General features: G+C 41.0%; 1 protein-coding gene across 3 annotated transcripts in view; it reads left to right on the top strand.

Moving 5' to 3' along the window:
* Nucleotides 1-24,650, top strand: part of LOC144060264 (FERM, ARHGEF and pleckstrin domain-containing protein 1-like) — a 53,880-nt gene that overhangs the window by 1,566 nt on the left and 27,664 nt on the right. For all 3 annotated transcript variants that reach the window (XM_077579623.1, XM_077579624.1, XM_077579622.1), the window contains exon 2: nucleotides 2,045-2,251. In XM_077579623.1, coding sequence (XP_077435749.1) covers nucleotides 2,072-2,251 — 180 coding nt within the window. In that variant the 5' untranslated portion in view covers nucleotides 2,045-2,071. The remainder of the gene's footprint in view (nucleotides 1-2,044; nucleotides 2,252-24,650) is intronic.

Raw genomic sequence — 24,650 nt, 5'->3', positions numbered from 1 at the left:
AGCTAACGTCTTGCCCAAAGTTAGCTGAGTTGACCTGGACAGGATAAGTGGTGTGATTGATGATGTGATGAATCTGTTTCAAGAGTGCACAGAATCCTACATTCAAGAGTTTTTTTTAGTTGAGGATAAATCTCCAAATTAGCATACTTGCGGTTCAGCATTCGCAGTTACATTTTGGATCATGTTGTCATAAGCCAAATTGTAATGAGCAAATTATCCAAGTGTTTGCAAGTAATCATAACTTCACACGTGGCAATTTACTCACTTGCGCAACAAAATCAGGAACAAAGATCCTGGACAAGGCATCATTTTGTCATAACCTGGCTCAATGGCCATGACAAATGAACGGGAGGAGTCTGCTTTGCAAAATAACCCAAATGATTTATTACCACTGAAAAGATGGAAACGTTGAATAACGACAGGTATGATGTGTGTCATGTGTGAAAGTAGTGTACATGTGGGTGTGTGAAATAGTGTGATGAAAGGTACAGTAATATAGAAAACTAAATAAATGGTGCATGTGATGCACTCAGCTGAATTGCATTATCCACTAAATGTTTGGCAGCGGCAGTTGAGCGTCTGCCCACGCTCGTGGGTGCAGAACCCGGATGCACTAGCCGGCGAAGTTCTCAGGATGACATCAGCCGGATGGAATGTGGAACTCAGGAGAGAATCGAGCATGGCAGCGTGGCTCCTGGGATGAGGGGGTTTGTGGGCGTTGTGACGTGGAAGTCAACCCTCCCCCAGAAAATCTTACCAATAATATGTTCTATGCAGCCCCACTAGTCTAAATACGGTATTCTGGTTAATATTGTGTCAGCGGAATATAAGTTAAGCAGCAAAATCCAGCAGTTTTTATCAGTAGCAGAAGGCGGCCATTTTGCCACTTGCTGTCGCGTGAAAATGACATCACAGTTGCTCAGGTCTCAGGTAACAACCAATCACAGCTGAGCTTCAGAAAAAAGGTGAGCCCCGGCCACTAATCTGAATTTATTACTGGATAGCCAATAGCCCATACACGCCCGTACAAGCCGTTGAAGCCACAGGGCGGCCATCTTACTCCTCCAATCTCGCGAGCAGAAACACCCCCTTTTTCTTTCATTTCCTTAGACCCTAATATTAGATTTGGCAGAGGCATCCTTTGTTGAATTCTTTAATAAAAAAAATATACACGTTTCCTCTTGTTTATGTTTACCAAATTTAAAACATAATAAATCATGCTACTAAGTACTGTCTCAAATGTTCTCCAATTTCGATGCTGTAAGTGTATAGGATCGTATGCCGAGAAAAGTTTTTTAGGAGGAGTAATATGGCGGCCTCGCGGCTTCAAAAGTCTTGGCCTGTCGGCTATCCATTAATATATACAGATCAGTGGCCCCAGCCACCAACTGTGACGTCATCTTCAGTTGACAGCAAGTGGCAAAATGGCCGCCCCCAGAGAAAAATTAAAAAACGGCTGGAATTTGCCTTATAATTCATATTGCACAAATGTAATACTAATCAAAATGTCATGTTTAAACTAGTGAGGTCACATATGACATATTGTCAAGAAATGTTTAAGGTTGACTTCCCCTTTAAAAAAACCTAATGGGGGATTGTCCTCAACTAAACTGTTTAAAGGAGACAAGAGCAGACTCCGCTTGCTTTATGTTTGATTTTGATATAAAATCTAAAGATACTCACGGGAATGTGTGCCTTTCCGATTTACTAGCATTTACTGCAATACCCTCGACACCAACTATATTTCTGTATCTTTTTATGTCAAGCCTCCCAAATCAATATTGCTTTTAACGACTCTCAGATGTTGGCACTGCAGCCTCGTAATTTCAATGTCAAATCAAATTACCACAGTCTGGTTTGTGCCTTGAAATCAGGAACATGCCTAACATTTCTTTCCGCTAATCACTCGTCCCAAAGGCGACCATTAGCAGTCAGTGTGAATCCAGCTTTTCTCATTACTGCGTTAATGTGAACCGAGGGGCGGGGTTCCGTGGATCATTGCATACCTACGTCAGCCCTGATGCCGTTGGTGACGTCTGTGCAGGGTGGGCAGTGAGCAGCGCAGGGCGACATGGCAGATCCCGACCCGGAGCCCGTGACGTCGAGAGCAGGGCACCGTCTCGGGGCCCCGGAGACTCTTGGCATCAGTACGCTAGACCCGGCGCACAAACCCCCGGCCATGCCCGCCGGAAGGCATGTCACCGTCAGGGTCCATATGTTGGATGACACAGAGGAGCTCTTTGATGTCTCGGTGAGTTTCCAAAACATTTCCTGTTTTTATTGGTCTGAAGAGTCTGGTAAATGGTTGGCATGGCAACTGCATGATGTTAATGTTTTTAATTTATTAATGAAACTGGAGGGATCTTATTACTGTGCACATGTCATGGTTCATCCATTAAATTGTCTCAAACGGCTTCTGCTGACTACCTCCTACATATTCAAGTGCCCCATCTACTTGGCATGCAGGGTGAGGATTTGCCAACGCACTCTTGTGGAAAATCATGTTGTTCATGTTGATGTTGATTAGCTATGGATTGACAGTTGCATAAGTAAGCATAAAAGGAGAGGGTTTGCGGAAAGTTGATGCTTCTACAGTGTGAGCGATGCAAGCTGAAGCACAATCTTTTAAATGAGGATGCTGATTGACTATTTTGCGACGTATGTGAAACATGGAGCCTACCAAAAGAAAGATTAGAGTCTCTTCTTTCATCAGGAAAAAAAAAAAAGTATATTTCTATCGGTTTCCATTTTGCAGCAATTGGCATTAGAATATAGCGAGGTTTCATTATTATTCACAAATCTATTTAGAATTTTTTTTTCAACATGGCCCTGGTTGGTCTCTTTTGCTCTGCTGCCACCTGCAGGCCGTTTGTGTAATAACTACCATATTTCTTCAACCGTTCTTTGCAGTTGAGATGCTGCATCAAAGCCTTATGTACGCTCTAGCATAAAAAAAAAACATAAAAAGCGTATAAATATGTCTTTGGGACTCTTAAAACATTTAAAATTACTTTACTTTGGGGGAAAATGACGGAACCAGTAACATAATGCAACATCACCCCCCCCTTTTTTTTTTTAATTATAATACGAATACGAAATAAATACCAGTCACTGGAAAAAATGCTTTTGTAATACACTTTAATGCAAAATTTAAATGAATCAGATTAGTCGATTAATCAATTGATTTATCGTTTCTAAGAATATTCAATAGTGACAGGCTACATTACTAGAAGTGTTACGCACCAAGAATATGCCAACCAACACCCAATGAAGACCCAAAAAAAATAAATTGGACCATCCGTGCATCCCTGATCATGTGTACACTCTTAAAGCAGTTGGGTAAAAAATAACCCAACACTGGGTCAAAAATGGACCGATCCTCTACTTGGGTCGAATTGACCCAACTTTGACTCAAGAAATAGGTCTGTCAGCGTAAAACAACTCATAAATATTGGCCAGATCATTTACATGGGTCAAAAAATGGGGTCATTTTGTATGAAATCAAATTGACCCATAAAGTGAATCGGTCCATTTTTGATCCGTAATTGGGTTATTTTTGACGTAACTGGTTTTAGAGTGTACCTTTAGTTGGCAGAGACAGAGAAGAAAAGTTTAGAAGTTTAAACTAGCACAAGTTTGACATGGAAATTGAGGACATCTTGTTATTCTCCTCATTACTGCAAAATATCACACAGGAGAGCCATAGTAGGGTTATTAATTAAAGGATGGTGATGTGTAAAATGTTTTACATAATGAATGGCTTGAAATGGAAATAAGCCACTTACGGCTAAAAAATAGCCCTGATCAAATTGTGCATCAGCCAGTACAGTATTTTTATTCCCCAAACGTTGTACAATTTAAATTCCGGTCCAGCATTGTTGCGTTATGTTGTCTTTTGCTGTTGACCTGAATAAATCTTTTGTCGCAGAGCTGCGGAAGCAAATGGAAACCTTTATTCAGTCAATTTAGCTCGCATTATGTCCTAAAAAATTCATTCGGCCCAATCTTGTTTTGCCTGGAGGCGTCTTCACACCAAAGACAAACACGTAACTTTACTGTGATTACCTGCTGACCCTCGCAGATTTTTTTCCCTCTTTTTCTTCTAGGACAGAGTAGTTTTCATCTCACCCAAAAAACTCTGTGTCCTTTTTTTTTTTCACCATAGCTGAAGACACCTCAGTAAGGTTTAAATATCCTTTTTTTTTTCCTCATTGTTCTCGAGCTGCCGGGCCTCCGGCGGCCCCCCAGGAGACGCACGCCTCAGACTTTAAAAAGCGCTGCTCGACAACATACTTTGTTAATTATTAATGGCATTTTTTAATCGAGTAACTGAGCGGTGCCAGGCCTGCGCACATGAATTTATAGTCTGAGTGACCGGAGGTATAAGGTCTAAACCTCCTTTTTTTTTTTTTTTTTTTTTTCGGGAGAGCTCAGTATTGTTCATTTGGTAATTTTACCGATTTGACATGTCATCATCATTGCTCTCTTTTTTTTTTCTTTTTTTTTTGTATGTGGGTGAGGTCTAAACCTCTTTGGCCGTAAATGATACCAAAAGTCTGCAGGTTTTTTTTGTTTTTTTTTTCCCCAAGCAGTTCAAAGAGGCAGGTTTCCAGCTGAGTGGGCAGGGTATCAGATGGTTGAGAGACAAAAGGGGCCATTCCGTCATGTTGGGGGGGTCACATACCATACTGTGGCCTACTTAGCCGGCTAACTGGGAACACGTATGTAGATGGTAATGACGTTTGGCCACACAGACATGAATAACAGTGTGGAGTAGATGAGCCAAATCAGGACTGGATGATGAAGGTGTAAAATTTCATCATAACCTGCCCCTCTACTGATTGCAATACTTGTTTGTTCTTCAAAAGTCATTTGCTCAAATGCAAATGGACTATTTTTACTTGTACAGACTTCAAACCAAACCGCTCAGACTCATCAGTGTTTGCTCAAGGCGTTTTTCAAAGTTGCCTGTGCCCAATGTGATCAAATGGGGGATGGGATGCTGAAATGCTTTTAGGCCACATTTCTTGGGAAAATGTTGGGGGGAGTCATCATCATCATCAGTAACACATGCAGCAGCTATTAGAAACTTGAAAATCATCATTGCTCTAAAATAATAAATAATTTAAAAAAATAAAAATAAAAGAGAGCACTGATGATGACATGTCAAATCGGTAAAATTACCAAATGAACAATACTGAGCTCTCCAGAAAAGAAGAAGAAGAAACTTGAAAATCATAATTCTCTATAGTATCTGTAAAATAATGTTCTGCTCCTCTACTTCTTATTTAACCATAATGAGACGTGTGCTTGACCTTTGCTTTGCGCATTAGAGCCTGCGTTTGGTGTGTAAAGTAACCCTTCATCTATTGGCATTTCCATGTACTGTGAGAATTGATTTTGTGCCATCACAAGTCTTAATGTGTCACTTTTGTCTCCGCAATTACTACTGAAAGCAACAGTAATTGGTTAGCCTGGAATCCGCCATACGTTGACATTGGGCTGCGTACATGGCAGGTGCTTTGCGGGGGGGGGGGGATGTTGATAATCTCACCACCTTGTCATTGAACATTTGAAACAGCAGCTCTGGCTGTCTTTGTTTTTATTCTGTTGATGTTATTAGAGGATAATCCATCATTATAGGCTATAATACTCTAATCTGTCTATAGAGGCTTGAGATACAAACCTGAAGATTGTGGTGCCCTACGGGGGGTGGCACAATACATGGCTTTGCACCAATCGGTGATGGGTCAAAATGAGTAGCGAAATGGCTGTTGAAAACGAATGCCGAATCGGAATTTTCCAATTCAAGTCACTGTATATCTAACATAGCCCATTGTCGTCGTACATGGGTGAAAGCTACGTATGTGCTATATTTGTGCGAATGCCCAAAAGTAGTTATGGAAATATTTGGCCGGCTAACTCCGTCCTAGCAACAAAAATATTTGGCCGGCTAACTGCGTGCTAGCAACAAACGAAAGATCTGGTGTCCACGTTTGAAAACTCCCTAAGAAACAAACTACGTAGCTTAGCGCTAGCTAGGATGAGGCTAGTTGATGGATTTAAAATGGGACCACAAAAAATGAAAGGGAGTTTTCAAACGTAGGCGCCAGACCTAACAAACAAAATACCTTTAGCGGTAGCTAGGATGAGGCTAGCAGATGGATTTAAAATAAGACCAAAGAGAAAAAAAAACGGCATGAGATCTTGGATCTTAAAAGTAAGCTAAGCTAAACCTTTCTGTGTGTTGATATGTTGCGTCATTGTGGTGGTGTGTGTTATCGCCAATACGTTTTTGACATATGATACGGTACGGAATCAGATACATCAGTTTATTCCATTTACTTTTTGACAGAACTGGATTTTTCATTTGGCGGATTGTATTTTGGCATATGTACATTGAGTACGTAACTCGTTCAAGTTAATTAGGTCATTCGGTGGCCGATGCCAATATGAATAGCGAATGCGGATTTTGGTCCAAGTCCGAGCCTTTGTGTGTGTGTGTGTGTGTGTGTTTTTTTCCCCAACCTCTTGACTCCGATTAAGAATAGAGTTTAGCATTGTGATTGTAAGGATTGTCATATCAGATGGGATTAAATCCCCATACTCATTCACAATCACGCTTGACTGGCGTCCGGTTCAAGATGTAGTCGGACTTTCACCGGTCAATAAGGGATAGGTTCCAGCCCCCTTCCTTGACTCCGATTAAGTAGCATAGAATAAACGAATAAGCATCTGTCAGCGTATTCTGTCACCTGTCATGGAAGATCTGCACTTCACGCTGACTGCATGGAACTGAGCAGAGACCACCCAGGCCAGCAGAGGACTATAAAGAAAGGGCTCAATATGGATTTCAGTAGGAATCACAGGAGTGCTTATCAAGCCACCATACCGTCACCCATTCACTGGGATGGTACCCAATTAGCGCAGTTGCCGTGCGCCTTGTTACCAGTTGAATAGCGATGAGAACCTCACTACATCATGAAGGGCTTCTTTCAACTCGCTCCTCAGTATGCTCGTCCCTTGACTCGCTGAGCTAAGTGTGTGCATTCTTTGGCTGCTGCCAACTGCGGAGCAGAGCCCAGCAAGTCCGATATAGTGAACCCATACTGAAAATTGATGCTACGCCCCAAAAAGGTCTTCAATTTCCTGTAACTGCCACAAAAGTTGTGGCAAAGCAATTTGCTCTATAAGATGAGGCTACGGCCTGATTAAATGAAGCCCTCTTCACTTAGTTTCTTGGCAAAGCAAAACAGTGGTGCGTTGAGAGTTGTGATAGGACATTGATTCGTTCCCGTGCCCACACTCGTGTCTCAAATCGTCTTTAGCCATTGAAGTAAATAAATAGATTAAGTCGAATGTAAAAGAATCAAGCCACCATTTTTGCGTCATTTAATGTTGTCGTCCTAGTCATTGTGCTGCTCCTTCTGGTGTGTCCGCTTTGGCCACCAGGAGGCAGTAAATAGCAGAAAAAAGACTTGGTAAAATGCTGTAATTTTTCATACAGGATTTGGAATATCTGAATTTGTGAGTATTGATATAACATCTGCCCACATTTGTTGCTTCACCGTGTTATAAAACAACGGAAGCCGTTACTATCAATGCTAACTGTTAGCATGTCAGTGGCATTAGCTCACGGCCCATTCTTATTAAGGCACCGAGGGTGGTTCATGCACCTTTTTTTTTTTTTTCCCTGTCACCTGCTAAATCCATCTATGTTAGGTTCATTGAAGACTTTAAATTACTTGTCATTTGACTACAATACATGAAATATAAGTATATGTACCCTGTATTTGTTAGCTAGGCTAGGTTTCTTTTTTTTTTTTATGGAGAGCTCAGTATTGTTCATTCGGTAATTTTACTGATTTGACATGTCATCATCATTGCTCTTTTATTTTTATTTTTTATTTATTTTATTTCTTTATTTTTTTGTATGTGCGTGTGTGCGCACTCGTGACCCTATCAGGACAATAAATGTAGTTATTCAGTATATATATATATATATAGTTTTCAATTTTGGAACTTCATACTCCCTCATACATGCTGCTTTATTATTTCTGACTACCAAAAGGTTCTCAGTAGCTCATGTTTCAGGCGGTGTATTTTTAAGTATGACATGTTGACTTGGAGAAACGGCTGAGCTCAGATTTGGGGGTGGGGGTGACTGTTTCTTTTTCTTGTCATGGAGCGGCGCGCTAAATCCTTTTAAACCTGGTCGCCATGGCGGGGTTGCAGTCTGCTTCTCCTCGCTTACATTGCTCAAGGCGTAGAAGTGGCACAGTGATTTAGTCACAGTGGACATGATTTGGGGGGGGGGGGGGGGAAGATGTTTTTCTTTGGGTGTAAGAGAATTTGATTGGCCGGTGCCGTTTTTGAGGAGCAATGGGAAGCAGCCATTAACCCAACTCCCTTTTGTACCATGTTAGAGTTTTCAAAACCCATTAGCGTTTCCTCTCAATTCTCTAATATGACTCATCCACTGTTAATGGTATTTTTTTCAGTACCTCAATGCAGATGGTTGGTTTCAGGTTGATTGAGTCAGACTGCAGTGATGAATGAAACTACAAGGCTGGTTTAAATCTAAGGAGATGGTGATAAACTTCCCCAACCAGCCGAGTGGGGCTTGTCTTTAATGAGGAATGCAAATGAAGGAACGGTGCAAGTCTACCGATAAATGGCCTCTTTTTATTATACCCCCCCCCCATGTCAACCAACAAAATGATTGCAGCCCCACCAGGGAGACATCAAGAGAATCTTGATACGGCAATAATGCTGGGAATTGCCACTTCCCTGGTATCGTTTCCACATCCATTTATTCACTAGATATATTTTTTTATTTATTCACACTTTGGGGAGTCTTAAAATAGATGTTTCTTGCTCCTGTTCTTTTCCCAGCAGGAGAGCTTCTCGCTGCTTTTAAGTTGTCTTGTTTTTTTTTTGTTTTTTTTAGAAACACAGCCAGTAACATTCCGCGAATGGCTTTAGAGTCCCTCTGTGAGCATACAGTATATCACAATTAAATGCAAGTGGAATCTTTGAAAGGTTACACGGAATCAGGCGGCCTGTGTGTCGGTTGCCATGGCGACGACAGAGGTGGGTGAGGAGCGTCAGTGGAGAGAGTCTTCCACTGATATGCAAGCGGTTGTGGTGGGTGGGGGGCTGAGGGATGTGCCTTGGGGTGATGGGGTGTTCCACGCAGAGCCTCGTGTGCTAGCATGGGGATACCCGGCCACACAACAATTAAGGATAACAGATTCCATAACAGGACTCCTCTCTCCGGTTTCACTTTTATTGAAGGCGCCGCTGTCAGCTGTCATGGCCGTGTCTACGTATGTCCCCTGGAACGTGCAACTGAAGTGCTATCATATTCTCCTCAATCTCCACCTTGTACTGTATAATGTGTCACAATGGCAGCTGTTTATAGATGATGGCTTTTGTATGAGAGTTGAGGCCGTTCTGTCATGATCCATGTTTCATCCTAGGAAATAAGGACCACCACGAAAATGTAATGCTCATGACTAGGAAAATTCTTCAAACTATTTGTTACTTATTTATATATACTGTGTATAAATTTTTTGAAGTGGTAGGGTAAAGGAGGGTCTAAAAAATAGCTGGCACTGAATGAGTTATATCCATATTGTGCTTCAGGAAATGGATTCCAGGTTCCATAGTCCAAAGTTCCATTTACAGTCTTTCACTAGGTGACTGGCCACTTCCAATTCCAAAGTTTAGAAATAATCAAAATAGACTCTTATTATTAAAAGTATATATTAACTGAATGTGAGATTCAAAACTCATTCACTCCCAGCCATTTTCACTGAAGCAATCCCCTTCGCTCCTGGCTGTTTTACTGGATTTTGACTGATTTTGCAAGGCCCATAGAATATTGTGTTCTATTGCTATAAAAACCTACCGAAAGAAAGATTAGAGTCTCTTCTTTCATCAGAAAAAGAAAGTATATTTCTATGTTTCCATTCTACAGCGATTAGCATTAGAATATAGCTAAGTTTCATTATTCACAAATCTGTTTAGAATTGTGGGTAAATCAGCTTGTTTGCAACATAACCCTGGTTGATCTCTTATACTCTGCTGGCACCCGCTGGCCGTTTTTATAATAATTACCATAGCTTCAACCGTTCTGTGCAGTTCAGAGGCTGCATCAAAGCCTTCTGTATGCTTTAGCATAAAAAACAACAACATGAGTTCACAACTCTACACTGGCATTTGCTGACACCCATATCACTCACCGTGCATTCGCTACTTGCTTTCGAAGTCATGGTTGTTACAATGTATAGAATGTAAGAATGGTGTGGGCAGAAGTAATACTTGCACATCATATGCATATTTTGTATTGTTGTTTGATATAAAATCTATTTGTATCCAGTTACTCGAATACTTGATTCTAAATATATACTATAGCCAAAGCTCAACAAAAAGTCACCTTAAAAATGTACCTCACAAATTAGATTTTTTTTAAACGTTAACACAACTGTAAAAGTATGGAAAAATACTTTACTCACATGATCTATAAAGTCATGCTTGCCTTTTTCTCATAGCTGGAAATTGACATTCTGCACTCGGGGGGGAGCGGGCTTATCTCACCCTCCCTCGTATCCTGGCAATGTAATTCCGTTGCAGAGGGCAGGAGCCACCGAAGATGAGCGAGTGTGGACATAGAGTGGTGGCTGATGGCTGATGAGAATACTAAGATGCTGGAATGTTGGGAGCAATTGTTATTATATGGAAGGTGTGGGAGATTAATCATGATGCATGATTTTAATAAAAAAAATTGTAGCTCATTTAATGAACACACAAATGCATCACCTGATATAGAAACAAATTGCTGTCTTACTGACTATTAAAGTATTCATTAAGAGCGCAATCACATTCATACCAAGCTGTTTTCATATATGCAGGTTTGTTTTAGTTTGATAAGGAGCATCACAAAAATTGAACTAGTCAACAAATATTACCAGCAATATGCTTTAAAACCATCCAAAATGTGTTTGCAACACTGTGTAAAGGGGTGTGAAAAACCTCCATTATTGGCCTTTAAAGCAGAGTATTTAAAGAGCACCCAGGCACTAATGAAACATTTCTATAGCGCGTTTCTTTTGTATACTGTGCACGCTTTGGGGGCGGCCTGCCGAGTATTATAAATCTCTCATGTTGTTCCTATGGTAACCATGCATGGATGTACCTTTTGCGGAACATCCTTATGATCCAGTTGACTCTACGGGCTCATGTTTACCAAGCAACCCCCCATTGTGACAGATGCACCAAAAGTGGATGCCATGACATTTTCCAAGCCGTTCATGCATTATTCCATTGAACCTTCTTCCCCTTTGAGGAATCTCTCTGATCCGTTCATTAAGCTCCTCAACTGCGGAACGGTCTGCCATTAGACTCGGTAGCAGCAGGGTCGTATTTAGCGGGTGTGGCTGACTCCTCCCGGCCCCAGTTGCCTGTGATCTTGTCCTGATCTCATATAAAGGGTAAAAGCCTTCTGGGATTGGGTGTGAGCCGCGCCACGACCCCCTTTAATAAATTATGAATTTCTCATTGAGATTCAGGTGGATAATTAACACGTCTGAACTGAACAGTGCAATATCTTGTAGTGACTGTTGTACCTGGGAGCACTGACTGCACCGTTTTTGTCCTTTTCTCCTGGAAATGTTATTACTTCTTAGACACGCATTACATTTACTGCTTGTTTTAGCCATATTTAGCCAGCTAATGAGTGTTTTAACTAAACTATTGTCGTTACTTTGCTCTTGGTTTGTCACGGCAGGGCAACAAACGAAGGGAGTTTGCTCTTGGTCCTGCTAGCTTAGCGGTAGCTAATATGACGCTAGTACACTAGTACAAAACAACTATTTAGCCAGCTAATGAGCATTTAACTAAACTATGAAGAAGTCAGTCAATAAAGGCCATCTCGACAGTCTTTCAACGCGTTTGTCGTTACTTTGCTCTTGGTCCTCCTAGCTTAGCGGTAGCTAATATGACGCTAGTACACTAGTACAAAACAACTATTTAGCCAGCTAATGAGCATTTAACTAAACTATGAAGAAGTCAGTCAATAAAGGCCATCTCGACAGTCTTTCAACGCGTTTGTCGTTACTTTGCTCTTGGTCCTGCTAGCTTAGCGGTAGCTAATATGATGCTAGTGCACTAGTACAAAACAACTATTTAGCCAGCTAATGAGCATTAAGCTAAACTATGAAGAAGTCAGTCAATAAAGGCCATCTCGACAGTCTTTCAACGCGTTTGTCGTTACTTTGCTCTTGGTCCTGCTAGCTTAGCGGTAGCTAATATGACGCTAGTGCACTAGTACAAAACAACTATTTAGCCAGCTAATGAGCATTAAGCTAAACTATGAAGAAGTCAGTCAATAAAGGCCATCTCGACAGTCTTTCAACGCGTTTGTCGTTACTTTGCTCTTGGTCCTCCTAGCTTAGCGGTAGCTAATATGACGCTAGTGCACTAGTACAAAACAACTATTTAGCCAGCTAATGAGCATTAAACTAAACTATGAAGAAGTCAGTCAATAAAGGCCACCTCGACAGTCTTTCAACACCTTTGTCGCTACTTTGCTCTTGGTCCTGCTAGCTTAGCGGTAGCTAATATGAGGCTAGTACACTAGTACAAAACAACTATTTAGCCAGCTAATGAGGATTTAACTAAACTATGAAGAAGTCAGTCAATAAAGGCCATCTCGACAGTCTTTCAACGCGTTTGTTGTTACTTTGCTCTTGGTCCTGCTAGCTTAGCGGTAGCTAATATGATGCTAGTACTCTAGTACAAAACAACTATTTAGCCAGCTAATGAGCATTAAGGTAAACTATGAAGAAGTCAGTCAATAAAGGCCATCTCGACAGTCTTTCAACGCGTTTGTTGTTACTTTGCTCTTGGTCCTGCTAGCTTAGCGGTAGCTAATATGACGCTAGTACACTAGTACAAAACAACTATTTAGCCAGCTAATGAGCATTTAACTAAACTATGAAGAAGTCAGTCAATAAAGGCCATCTCGGCAGTCTTTCAATGCGTTTGTCGTTACTTTGCTCTTGGTCCTGCTAGCTTAGCGGTAGCTAATATGATGCTAGTACTCTAGTACAAAACAACTATTTAGCCAGCAAATGAGCATTAAACTAAACTACGAAGAAGTCAGTCAATAAAGGCCATCTCGACAGTCTTTCAACGCGTTTGTCGTTACTTTGCTCTTGGTCCTGCTAGCTTAGCGGTAGCTACTATGACGCTAGTACACTAGTACAAAACAACTATTTAGCCAGCTAATGAGCATTTAACTAAACTATGAAGAAGTCAGTCAATAAAGGCCATCTCGACAGTCTTTCAACGCGTTTGTCGTTACTTTGCTCTTGGTCCTGCTAGCTTAGCGGTAGCTAATATGACGCTAGTACACTAGTACAAAACAACTATTTAGCCAGCTAATGAGCATTTAACTAAACTATGAAGAAAGTCAGTCAATAAAGGCCATCTCGACAGTCTTTCGACGTGTTTGTCGTTACTTTGCTCTTGGTCCTGCTAGCTTAGCGGTAGCTAATATGATGCTAGTGCACTAGTACAAAACAACTATTTAGCCAGCTAATGAGCATTAAGCTAAACTATGAAGAAGTCAGTCAATAAAGGCCATCTCGACAGTCTTTCAACGCGTTTGTCGTTACTTTGCTCTTGGTCCTGCTAGCTTAGCGGTAGCTAATATGATGCTAGTACTCTAGTACAAAACAACTATTTAGCCAGCTAATGAGCATTTAACTAAACTATGAAGAAGTCAGTCAATAAAGGCCATCTCGACAGTCTTTCAACGCCTTTGTCGTTACTTTGCTCTTGGTCCTGCTAGCTTAGCGGTAGCTAATATGACGCTAGTGCACTAGTACAAAACAACTATTTAGCCAGCTAATGAGCATTAAACTAAACTATGAAGAAGTCAGTCAATAAAGGCCATCTCGACAGTCTTTCAACGCCTTTGTCGTTACTTTGCTCTTGGATTCTCACGGCAGGGCAACAAACGAAGGGAGTTTGCCATTTTGTTGTGTGATGAACTCTCCTGCTAGCTTAGCGGTAGCTAAAATGACACTATTACAAAACAAAAATACTGTAATGGATTGACTTGATTAAAAATGTGCAAAAACCCACCCTGGGTTCTACCGTTGGCCAGGATAGGGCGAGGTGGTCAAAGTAAGCCATTTTACGCTGAAAAGAGTTAAAAAACGATTCTGTAGGTTGAAGCAGCTGCCTCAATGCGCCAATACTCTCCGATTCACTTGATGTGTTTTTAAATAATTGAATGTGAGGCTTTGTAAACCACGTCGGACATGGTGTAGATAAGGTGCTATGTACAGTAAGTGCTGTTGGAGTCAATTTGGAAGAGCAAATTACGATTTAGTGTCCGAGTCCGAGCGCTAGCAAGGACAAGTTAAGTTCAGTGTTACCTTGATTTAACAGTGCCCCAACTTACAAGTTTACCAAGTAACAAGCTGTCATTTAGTTATTTTTTTGGTTTGTATTGTAAGCCACAATTTAAATGACATGCTAGCTTATGCCACCAAGTAAATTGACTTACAAGCTAACAAATTAAACTCTTCAGTCAGGGCACTACTATTAGTATTATATATATATATATATATATATATATTGTATTATATTATAGTATTTTCAACACCTAATGGGGGTCATTTTAGCGTGCGGCAAAGCAAAGTGAAAAACTTGATCCTGGCACTTATTACAAGCGCACCATCCACTCAAGCTGTAATTTTCATTACATGACACATTGTTTCTTTAAGCCGTGATCAAAACGGAAATGCTGTCAGTCAGCGGTGATCCCCAAATGTATTTATTGACATGTATCAGAAATTCTTTCATTTCTTTACCTGGACACCTGAGTCCTGCCATGGGCTTCTCTGTAATTGAATCTGGGGCTCTCTCGGGAAAATGAAGGCTACATGTGACTGGGAAGGTGGATGAAGAATATTCTGAGGCGAGGAAAAGCCGCACGCACACAATAGCGATTGTTTTTCTTGAGTGTGACAAGTAAAAAATAAAATAAAATAAAAAGCTGCAGTTGTGTGAACGGTTGTGTAGTGCACCTCAGAGGATAGTGGATTCTTCTGTCCTGCAGCAAGAGTGCAGCTAAGCTCAGGTTCTCTCCACTCCACTTTTTTTTTTTTTGTCAATCAAACCTCTTTGGCATTCTTTAAGCTGCCCTCATCCAACTGTTGAATGCTAAAATGAGGAAGTCCAACTCAAAAAGAATCAAAGCGCGGTCAATGGGGGGCATCCAGGCAATGATCCTTAATAGATTTTAGTGGATTTGTCCGAGGGGAGTGTCGTGTCTGTCACTCTAAGAGCAGTCGAGGTGCCGGTTATAATTTGCACGCCGCTGCTCACCATTCAACGCTTGAGTGCAGATTTGTATTTCTATGATACATTTTAGTAGTCATTTCGATTAAAAATCCAAACTAAAAATTTGCTGACATTACTGCAAACGGAGTGCGGCCGCAAATGCAGACGCTTGTAACAGTATGTCACATGCATTTGATTAGTGAAACCACAATCAAATGACAACAACATAAGTGCGAACCATGCGCCTGCAATTAAGAAGAGCACGTTGTTGTTTTTATGTTTTTGGTGTTTTTGCATACAAGTTGGAAACTTTCTGGAGAATTTGTGTACGGGTGAAATAAGGGCTAAACAATTTAGAAATGTAATCTGAATGTGATATTTATTTTTCTAATAATGTGATTATTTTTCTTCCCATGTATTTTTAACACGCTCTCACAATAGATTAATCTGTATTAAAAAAAATTAAATAAAAAATTAATTTGTTTATGCAAAAAAAAAAACATTAATATGAAAGACTGAGATCGACTTCAATTACGGTTGTTAACGTACTAAACAGAGGAAGTCCACTTGTGCACCATCCATTGTCATGAAAAACTGCTGTACATAATTATTTCTAGTAAAATATTAAAACACATTAGCCTTAATCAATTCTGACCATTATTGTATTTGCGAAGGCAAAATGGCCAAATCTTTGTCTCATCCCTTTTATTGGATCTCGTGCAGGTGTGGCTAATACAAGTCAGAGCTAGCTATGAATTATTTACAAGACTGTTTTGACCGTTACGGATGCTCAGTGCACCTGCATGGCTCCGTGGGGAACGATAACGATGGTCAGTGGTTATTTAAGAACATACTTTTACACTGTATTACATTTCCCCTTGAAGCAGTCCACTCTAGTACAATGTCGATAAATGCAACTTTAAAATGCATTTCTACCGGAGACGGGCATAGTAATCGGTTAATTGGTTGAATGTATGGATTTGATTGATTGTATCTTTGGTATATTAACTCATTCACTGCCATTGACGACTATAGACGTCAAAAATTCATATTCTTTTTTTTTTTTCATTTCATTAAATTTTTTATGAAAACCTAGAATTTTTTTTACTGTACATTTACAACAGATATAAAATTATCATGCGATTAATTAAGACAGGGATGTGATTTTTCCGCTAATTCGCGGAATTCCGCTTTTTTTTAACTCCCCCCCCAAAAAAAAATCCCGATTTTTTTTTTTTTTATTTATTTATTTTTTTTAATATAGTAGTTCATTGTCTATGCACATGACTCCGACAGATAACATCTTCTGCTATAACAAAGACATTCGTGGTATGCTCTAATATGAGTTACTTTTCATTTGGTCATGATACAATTATTTGTTCATGAAATTTGAACTCTTCAACATTATTTATGTGTTAACTTAGTAATCACATTAGTTAGATATGATGATATTCTCAGTGATAGTTTTTAAAAGCAAAGGCAGTCCAATGTTTTTGAATGTGACTGATTTTGAGTTGACTAAAACTGCCATTTTATATGGGATAGTTCAATATACATTGAAACTTTATGCTGTTGTTTTGTCTATTTCTTTGTCATGTGAGTGCATTGAAAGTACTTAAAAACACGGAAAACCCATGAGCTCTGGACCTAGCTGGGTGCCAGCGGCCCCCAGACCCCCGGCTAAATTTTCAGATAATTTCACTTTGGTCAAATCACATCCCTGTTAAGATTAAATTACCCTTATTTTTATTTTTGTATTTTTTTTTTCAGGCCCGTCAGGCGATTACAATTTTTAATTGTAATGAATCACATGACTTCACTAGTTAACTAACGATTAATCTGTTCTAAATTTACCACAACAACAAAATCTAGGTTTTCATACTCGCACTCTAATAGAAATAGTCCAAATGAATTTTTGACGTCTATAGCCGTCAATGGCAGTGAATGAGTTAAGGCACAATTGAGTGCCCCAGGAAGAAAATTGTGATGTTAGCTACCTTGAGTTTTGATGATCCTGTGTATAAATTTGTTCAGTACAATACGGTATAGGGACCGGATCGGCCCATGAATAGCAATAATCGTGTATAATTTACGGCCATTTTTTTTTTCCATAAAATGCTGATAAACATTAATATACGTTTTTCACAAATAATTGGATCAAACGGAATTTTCTTTTTCAATATTGGTCCACTGTAAAATAACAATCAACCACCACAGGCCAACCATGCTGCATACTGTTGCGTTACCAAGGAGACCTGGTTTAAAAGCGATCCAAGCTTCACGAGACTAAAATCTATTTGCGTCCAAAGCGAAAAACCTCACGTTGCACTTCTCCAAAGCTCTTACAAGCAGTGTCACTCGTAGCCCTGCTTCATCTATTGTTGATATGTTGTTGAATTAGTCAGAAGGATTGCTTCTTCCTGAGAGTAAGCCTAAACCTCAGAGTGGCCAAGCGTGCGTCCAAGCGCGCCCCGCTGTGCGTGCTTGCAGCGCTATCACAGCCCAGCTAGTCGGCTTAACCTCTCAGCCAGTGATTTTGGATGTGCCGGAGAATACTCAAAATAGGATGTGGTCTTAGCATCCTTTGTACTTTATCCTCCAAAATCCATGCATGTGGTCACAGTAATTGCATCATTATGTCACGCAGGGATACAAATTGCACCCAATGCCCAGGAAAGGATACAACAGAGGCATTTTAGAATATGAGGTAGAGTTAAGCACATTTCCTGTTGCGCCAAATGAGTTCAAATTTATTGGGAGCTACAATTCTTTCAATGTTGCTATGGTTACAGTGGGGTCTTGCTGTTCCACTGGAAAAATGTTGTCATCACCAGGACCTAAAACCTTCCAGGAAGTGGCAGCCTTCCGACATTGCAGCAACAGCTGCCTGCCTTACATTTGCAATGTCCGCCACTTCTGTGGAAAATGAGCCTTATTCTCTCAGCACAGTCTTTTACCAACAAGTGCTCTTTGCGTCAGTAGTGAAAATATCAGAAAAAAATATCCCAAATTGTTACTTTCATAATGTCTGTTTTCACCCAGGAGATGTAGCAAAACCAATTGTCCAAAAGTTTATGATTTACAGATGATAACCGCTTCACACATGTGCTCACCACATTTTATTCCCTATCTACACCTAGCCAACACTGTTGCCAGGCAACCAGGCTGCCATAAGGCTGCTCATCGTTTCATCTTAAGATTTTTGATTACTTTGGCAATTCATTAGCGGTTTTTGAGCAATGTAAGCGCAACTAAGATCGCAATATATTTACTTGGCTTTGGATAGCAATGTGGCGTATTAGTTAGCGTGCCATCAAATCTCTCTTTCTGGCCTTTCTGAGTTTTCATGTTCTCCCTCAAATTTATGGAAAGTGAATTCCCATCAAGAAGTTTAGGAACGATTCCATTTTGGAAATTGTCAATGTGAATTATAGGAATGACTTGCTATTACTTTAGCTAATGCTAAACGATATCTTGTTCAACAGCGCTAAAAAAGTTAATACACTCACCATTTTGCAGCCTTTTTTTGCTTGGTCAAGGCAGCTATAAGTCTAGTAGGACTACATTTCCCATGATTCTTAGGCATTGAAGCACGACGTGTGCTTCAAGTTTCGGTATGATGAAAACATGCTTGCTAGCGATTACATGCAGATGAGAATGTGAATGTGAAAGTAAATATTTAACAGTTAAATTCCCTTTTAATTGGTTCACCGTATGAGTCGCTATGATAACTGTGTGATTGACATACAAACAGCAAAAAAAAAATGGGACGCTGGGACAGGACCTGTGTAGTAGTGGGACAAAACATTATTATTATTTTTTTTCTTAGAACAAAAAAAAAGAAAAAGACAAAAAAAGGGACAACACATTTGTGTTGGCGAAATCCGCCTCTTGATGATAAACTAAAAAAAGGCTCATCCTAAACAGATTAAAATGTTGCATAGGATCCTATTGATGTTTGGCCTCCGAGTGAGAGTTAATCCAAGTTCTACCAAACCTGGATCTCAACTTCAGTTTGCATTGTCGTTTTTTTGCCATGTCAAACGTGAAAGCTATCTAATTATGTTGGAAGAAGCTACATATTCTGCTCCCCCTTTTTGACCCTACTGTGGGACGCATTTGTGTTGCAGTTCAATGTGTCAACTCGCGAGCACTCCGCAACGTTACAGTAACTGAGAGTGCATCACAAGCCAGAGAGCCTCTGGATTTGCCACTCTGCGAGGCTAAGTCGTTTAAGGCTAATCTTCCAGGAGCTCGATTGATTGGCCTCTCCTGGAGAGCAGCATGTGCCGCTGTCATTATTTATTACGGGTGGAGATTAAGGTTAAAAGCGGGAACATGCAGCGGGGCAAGCCGCAACAGAGAATATGATTCTGAAGCAGACTTTTATTCGTTCAGTAGCAGGCAGGGCTCTGACGAGGCTAGCCAGTTTTTTTTTTTTTTAATTGGTCTCAAAATATTGCTTTAGTTTTTGAAGGTCAGGCAGGTTTTTGAGGGAGGAAACTTGTTGTGTGTGTGGCTGTGGTTCAAACTTCCATCACACCTCCTTGTCCTGACCTTGAGGAGCTTTTCGCTCCTTTCCACTCAATTAATCTCACGATGAGCCCGCCGATTGCCATTATTCCTACACTTCAATTTTTCATCTGTATTCCGAACTTCAGCTTCAGACGCGGTTCTCATCAAATCGCTTTTATTTCTAGAAAGGAGTTTTTAATCAAAGAAGGTTTAATGAAGCCATTTAAATTGGGCGTTTAAATGCATTGCCTTGATTTACAATGAGGGAAATTAACGATCAATTAATCGATTCATTTATTTGAGCGGATTGGGTTACTTTTACCCAAGGGCGACTCAGCAGATCGGGTTGAAGATTGTGTTTTGGTGGACGGGCTGAAGCTGGCCGCCATTTTGGACGGGTTTTGTTGTGTACCGAAATTGTAGTAAATTGAATGTAACGTTCCTAAATGGCTCAGGGGGCAACAGCTGTTTTTGAATGCAAGGATTGGGGCCCATTTAAAATGCGAGTGACTTGCTGCGGCGGGAGTTTCTTCTTCTTCTACTACTTCTTCTTCTAGTACTTCTTCTGCTGCGTTTACTCATCAGTATAGGTAGTTTTTAACCCCGAAATCTTGACTCAACGTGCTGGGGTCGGTCAAATTGTCAACCCAATGCAATGGGTATAAATAAGTATGGGCTTGGTCCCTTATTGACTTAGCACTCTGTTAGCTACTTTACGCAATTTGAATTGCTTTTACCCCAACAGTTTAAAATATTCACATCCCTTTTGTAGTACTGTCACATTTGCTCGGAATTTGTCCGTGCGGTCTTGATCTTCGAAATTGGGCAAACTCTGCGAATGGCCACACGTACGTTTAACACATTTCTTTCTTTATTTACTGTTCCTAAATGCGAAGTGAAGCATCCACCCTGTGAGTGATGTTAATCCCCTTCGCAGGGATGGGGTTTGCTGCGGTGACCGAGCAGCAGGGTGTCCAGAATTTGCTGCATTCTGAACAAGGATTCAGGCAGATGAAAGAGGGAGAGGCCAATCGTTTTGGTCATTCCCGCCGCCTTAAAACCTCCTTCTGCCCCTCATGCTTACTCTAATGAGTTAGGCACAGTTAACCTCCGCCATGAAAACATTTTAGTGGCTTCTCACATCAGTGCACAACTCTTTTTTTTTTTGGGGGGGGGGGGTGCACATACCAAAGAGCCTCCCTTTCCTTTCTGCTTGAGCAGCCAGTCAGTCAGTAAATATGCACACCCACAACTGTTAGATCGCCCTGATCTATGACGCTTTAGCCAACAGCGGGAGGTCCCCGCACAAAGCTCTCGACTATTATTTAACCTTAACGGATACTACAGAATGCTCACTTGATTATTCTTCTTCAAGCAAAATCAATACGTTTGTAGCAGTTTAACCCTGGAGAACCCACGGGGTCAAATTTGGCCCCTATAAATTCTGCTACTCAAATAACAAAGACCTCTTTTTTTTTTTTTTTTTTTTTTTTACAAATTTAACTTCAAAAGTCCAGAGTGCCACTTCTGACCCCTGCATGGGGCCATCTAGTGGATGAGTATTGCACTTACATGAGCCAGAGTGGTGGTGACAAGATGGCTAAAATGCAACAAATAAAACAAAAAAAATAATATTGTTCAATGTAGCTGTGTATTTGATTGATTATTTTCTTAAATTCTAAATAGTTTACTGACAGTTTTGGTTATTCAGATTTTTCCAAATGATACCCCTAAATCCCAAAGGGTCAAATTTCGCCCTCATCCTAAATAAATTGAAAAAACATATATTTTGGTGTTCAGTGAACTTATAGCAGCCATTTAATGTATAATTCATAATTTTCCAAAGAAGAAAAGGGTTCTTGGGTTCTCCAGGGTTAAGGATCTCAGGAAGCTGGTGGTGGTCGTTGAGGATGGTGGCAAAAAGCCCCCCTATTGAATCCCCGGGACTTTATTTTCACGGCTGTCCTCTCGGGACCTTAAGGCAGCACTCCCGTGACGGGATGATTCTTGACAGCTGTGGCAAAGCCAGTCGCCGGCTATTTCTTCCATATTTTTTCCTGTTAGAGGGTTTCCCAAGCAATGTACTCATTTGGATGCTCTCCCATTGGCCCAGTTTTGCTTTCCCATTAGGATAAGTGCTGTAAAGCTGTCGATTTCGAGAGCACACACACCGCAAACATATGTGACCGGGCATCCATACGTGCCGGGAGAGAGAGAGCGCGTGATTATCAGCAGGTTTGCACCCTCCGTTCCCCGCCTGTCAGCTTGCAGCTTGTAGTCGAGCACCCCCGGGAACCTCGGCTGAGCATGACCTGAATCTCAATGAGCTCTGACCTCTCTGTCCTACTCCTCCCTTACCGTGCGAGTATACCTAGCCCTGCCCATCCATTCTTACAGTAGATGCCAGGACACCACTGTGCAGAGATTCTTTTTATATGAAACGGTAAAACACCGGGCTACCGCTGAACCCATGGGAAATGGGGTCAGGAAGTTAGTATAGTATTCACACATGTTTTCTATAAAAGCGCTACTACAGTGTGGGAATGAATCTTCCTGCTACTGGAAGCACTTCTGTAATCTGAGTCCAACCCTGAGAATGCAAACACTACGGTTCATTTTCCGTTCCGTTCCGTTTTCAATTCCGCTTATCCGGTCGCGGGGGCTGCAGCTTCAGCAGGGAAGCCCAGACTTCCCTCTCCCCAGCCACTTCACCCAGCTCCTCCGACGGGACCCCAAGGCGTTCCCAGGCCAGCCGAGAGACGTAGTCTCTCCAGCGTGTCCTGGGTCGTCCCCGGGGCCTCCCGCCGGCAGGACATGCCCGGAACACCTCCCCAGGGAGGCGTCCAGGAGGCATCCGAATCAGATGCCCGAGCCACCTCAACTGGTTCCTCTCAACGAAACTATGGTTCATTTATACTGTAAAAGTTCAATCGTATCCGTTTGTGGCAATCGGTGTTCTTGGCAACATTTTTTACTCCTCGCCGATGCACATCCCCGTCTTTAAATCACTGTCATCCTTGACCTTCAGCCTCTTAGGATGCACCTCACAGGCTTAAGCCTCCCACTGTGTGACGGACGCGCCGTTATTCCTTCAGTCAGAACCAAGCCAGAAAGGCCACCCAATGCTTGGAAACCACATTTTAAGTCTTTTTTTTTTTTTAAATCCCAGCCAATACTCTGTCCGACGATGGTTAAGCAGCTGGCTTGAATGCCATCATTTACTCTTCTAGTGCCCTGTGACAAGCTTCTCTTTGTTCCCCCTGAAGCCTACAGGCATTGGCAGCGTGTTTACTCCACCCCATTGGAGTATTGGGGGGTGCTGTGGGTAAAGCCCTGCCAAGGCTGGCACATCTCGGGTGAACTGGACCATGCCAAGATCTCCTGAAGGGGAAAAGCAGCAGGAAATACAGTATGATATACCTGACCTTTCATGGTTGATATTTGCTAGGAGCTTAGTAGAGGTGTGGGGGGGGGGGGGGGGGTGTTTGGGTGAGTTATTTTGCTTGTTGTTCGCCCCTGCATTGTAAGCCCAAATGGACGTGTTGTGTGTGCGCAGACGTTGCTGTCATCTTTGTTTAGACATCCTCTGTCAACAAGGGAAGGGGGGGGGGGGGGAGGGGTCATGCGGAGGTCAGTGTAGTGGTGCGAGCATGATTTCAAGTGGTTATACACATGTAAACAGAAAGAGCAGCCTTATGTCAAAACCTAATGAGCCCTGACAGTCCTTACGTGCTCTCCTCACCCGTCGCCAAATAAGGATGCGGAGACTAACTTTGGGCGTCTTATGTACAGTTCAGTGGGTCCCGGTATTGGGACCGGGCTCAGCCCACCAATAGTGAAAATCAGTGTATAATTGACACCCCTTAGAAATTAATAAAAAAAATTTTTTTTATTTGTATCTCAAATCGTCTATCCCAATTAAAATGAACTGAAATAACATTAATTCGTTTTAGTCTTCCAGAAAAACCCAATGGAATTTTTTATTTTGTAATGTTTTTTAATCAAGAAAAACAAAGAGCCTTAAACATAGTAATGATATTATGACGAAGTCGGTAATTAAACCACTTGCTGCAATGTAAAACAAACAAACAAAGAGTTTCACATCTGACTCAGTACAGTAGTATGTATCATGTTTCTATGCATTGCTCAAATGTTTACATTTAAATATAAAGTATCGGTTGCTTTAAGGGGTATGACACTGCAGCATCAATGCTATTAGTTAGCCATCTGTGGCGTTGGCATTGTTTGTTGGCATCAAGTTAAACTAACTGTTGAAAAGCAAAGGCATGTGGTTGAAAATTATTTTTTGTTTTATTTTAAGTTTGGCATTAAACAGCTTCATACCTCCTTTTTAAAATAATTGTTCACTTTCTGCCAAGCTATACTTGTGAATAATTTATTTACTGTGATACAAACCCCCACCCCAGCCCACACACGCCACAGTTTTTACTTTTTTGTTTGTTAGCTCTTTGACTGCCAGACGTTTTCAGAAAAGGGATGCCGTGGGTGCCAGCCGATTTAAGCATTTTTGACTGATCTTTCAAGGTCCACAGAAAATTATGTGTTTGGACTATGGAAACATACATACTACCAAATGAAAGATTGGACTCTCATCTTTCATCAGAAAAAAAAGTTTGTTTCTACCTTATTCCGTTTTTCAGTAATCAACAATAGAAAATGGTTAGTTTCACCTCTGTTTAAAAAAAAACGTATTTTAACGTCTTTGGCACTCCTCCATAGGATTTTACTAAACGTTATTTAACGTTTTTGGCAGT

Source organism: Vanacampus margaritifer, chromosome 11, assembly GCF_051991255.1.
Source record: "Vanacampus margaritifer isolate UIUO_Vmar chromosome 11, RoL_Vmar_1.0, whole genome shotgun sequence".
Classification (NCBI taxonomy): domain Eukaryota; kingdom Metazoa; phylum Chordata; class Actinopteri; order Syngnathiformes; family Syngnathidae; genus Vanacampus; species Vanacampus margaritifer.
The sequence above is the reverse complement of the archived record's forward strand: the minus strand, read 5'-3'. Positions and strand labels throughout refer to the sequence as shown.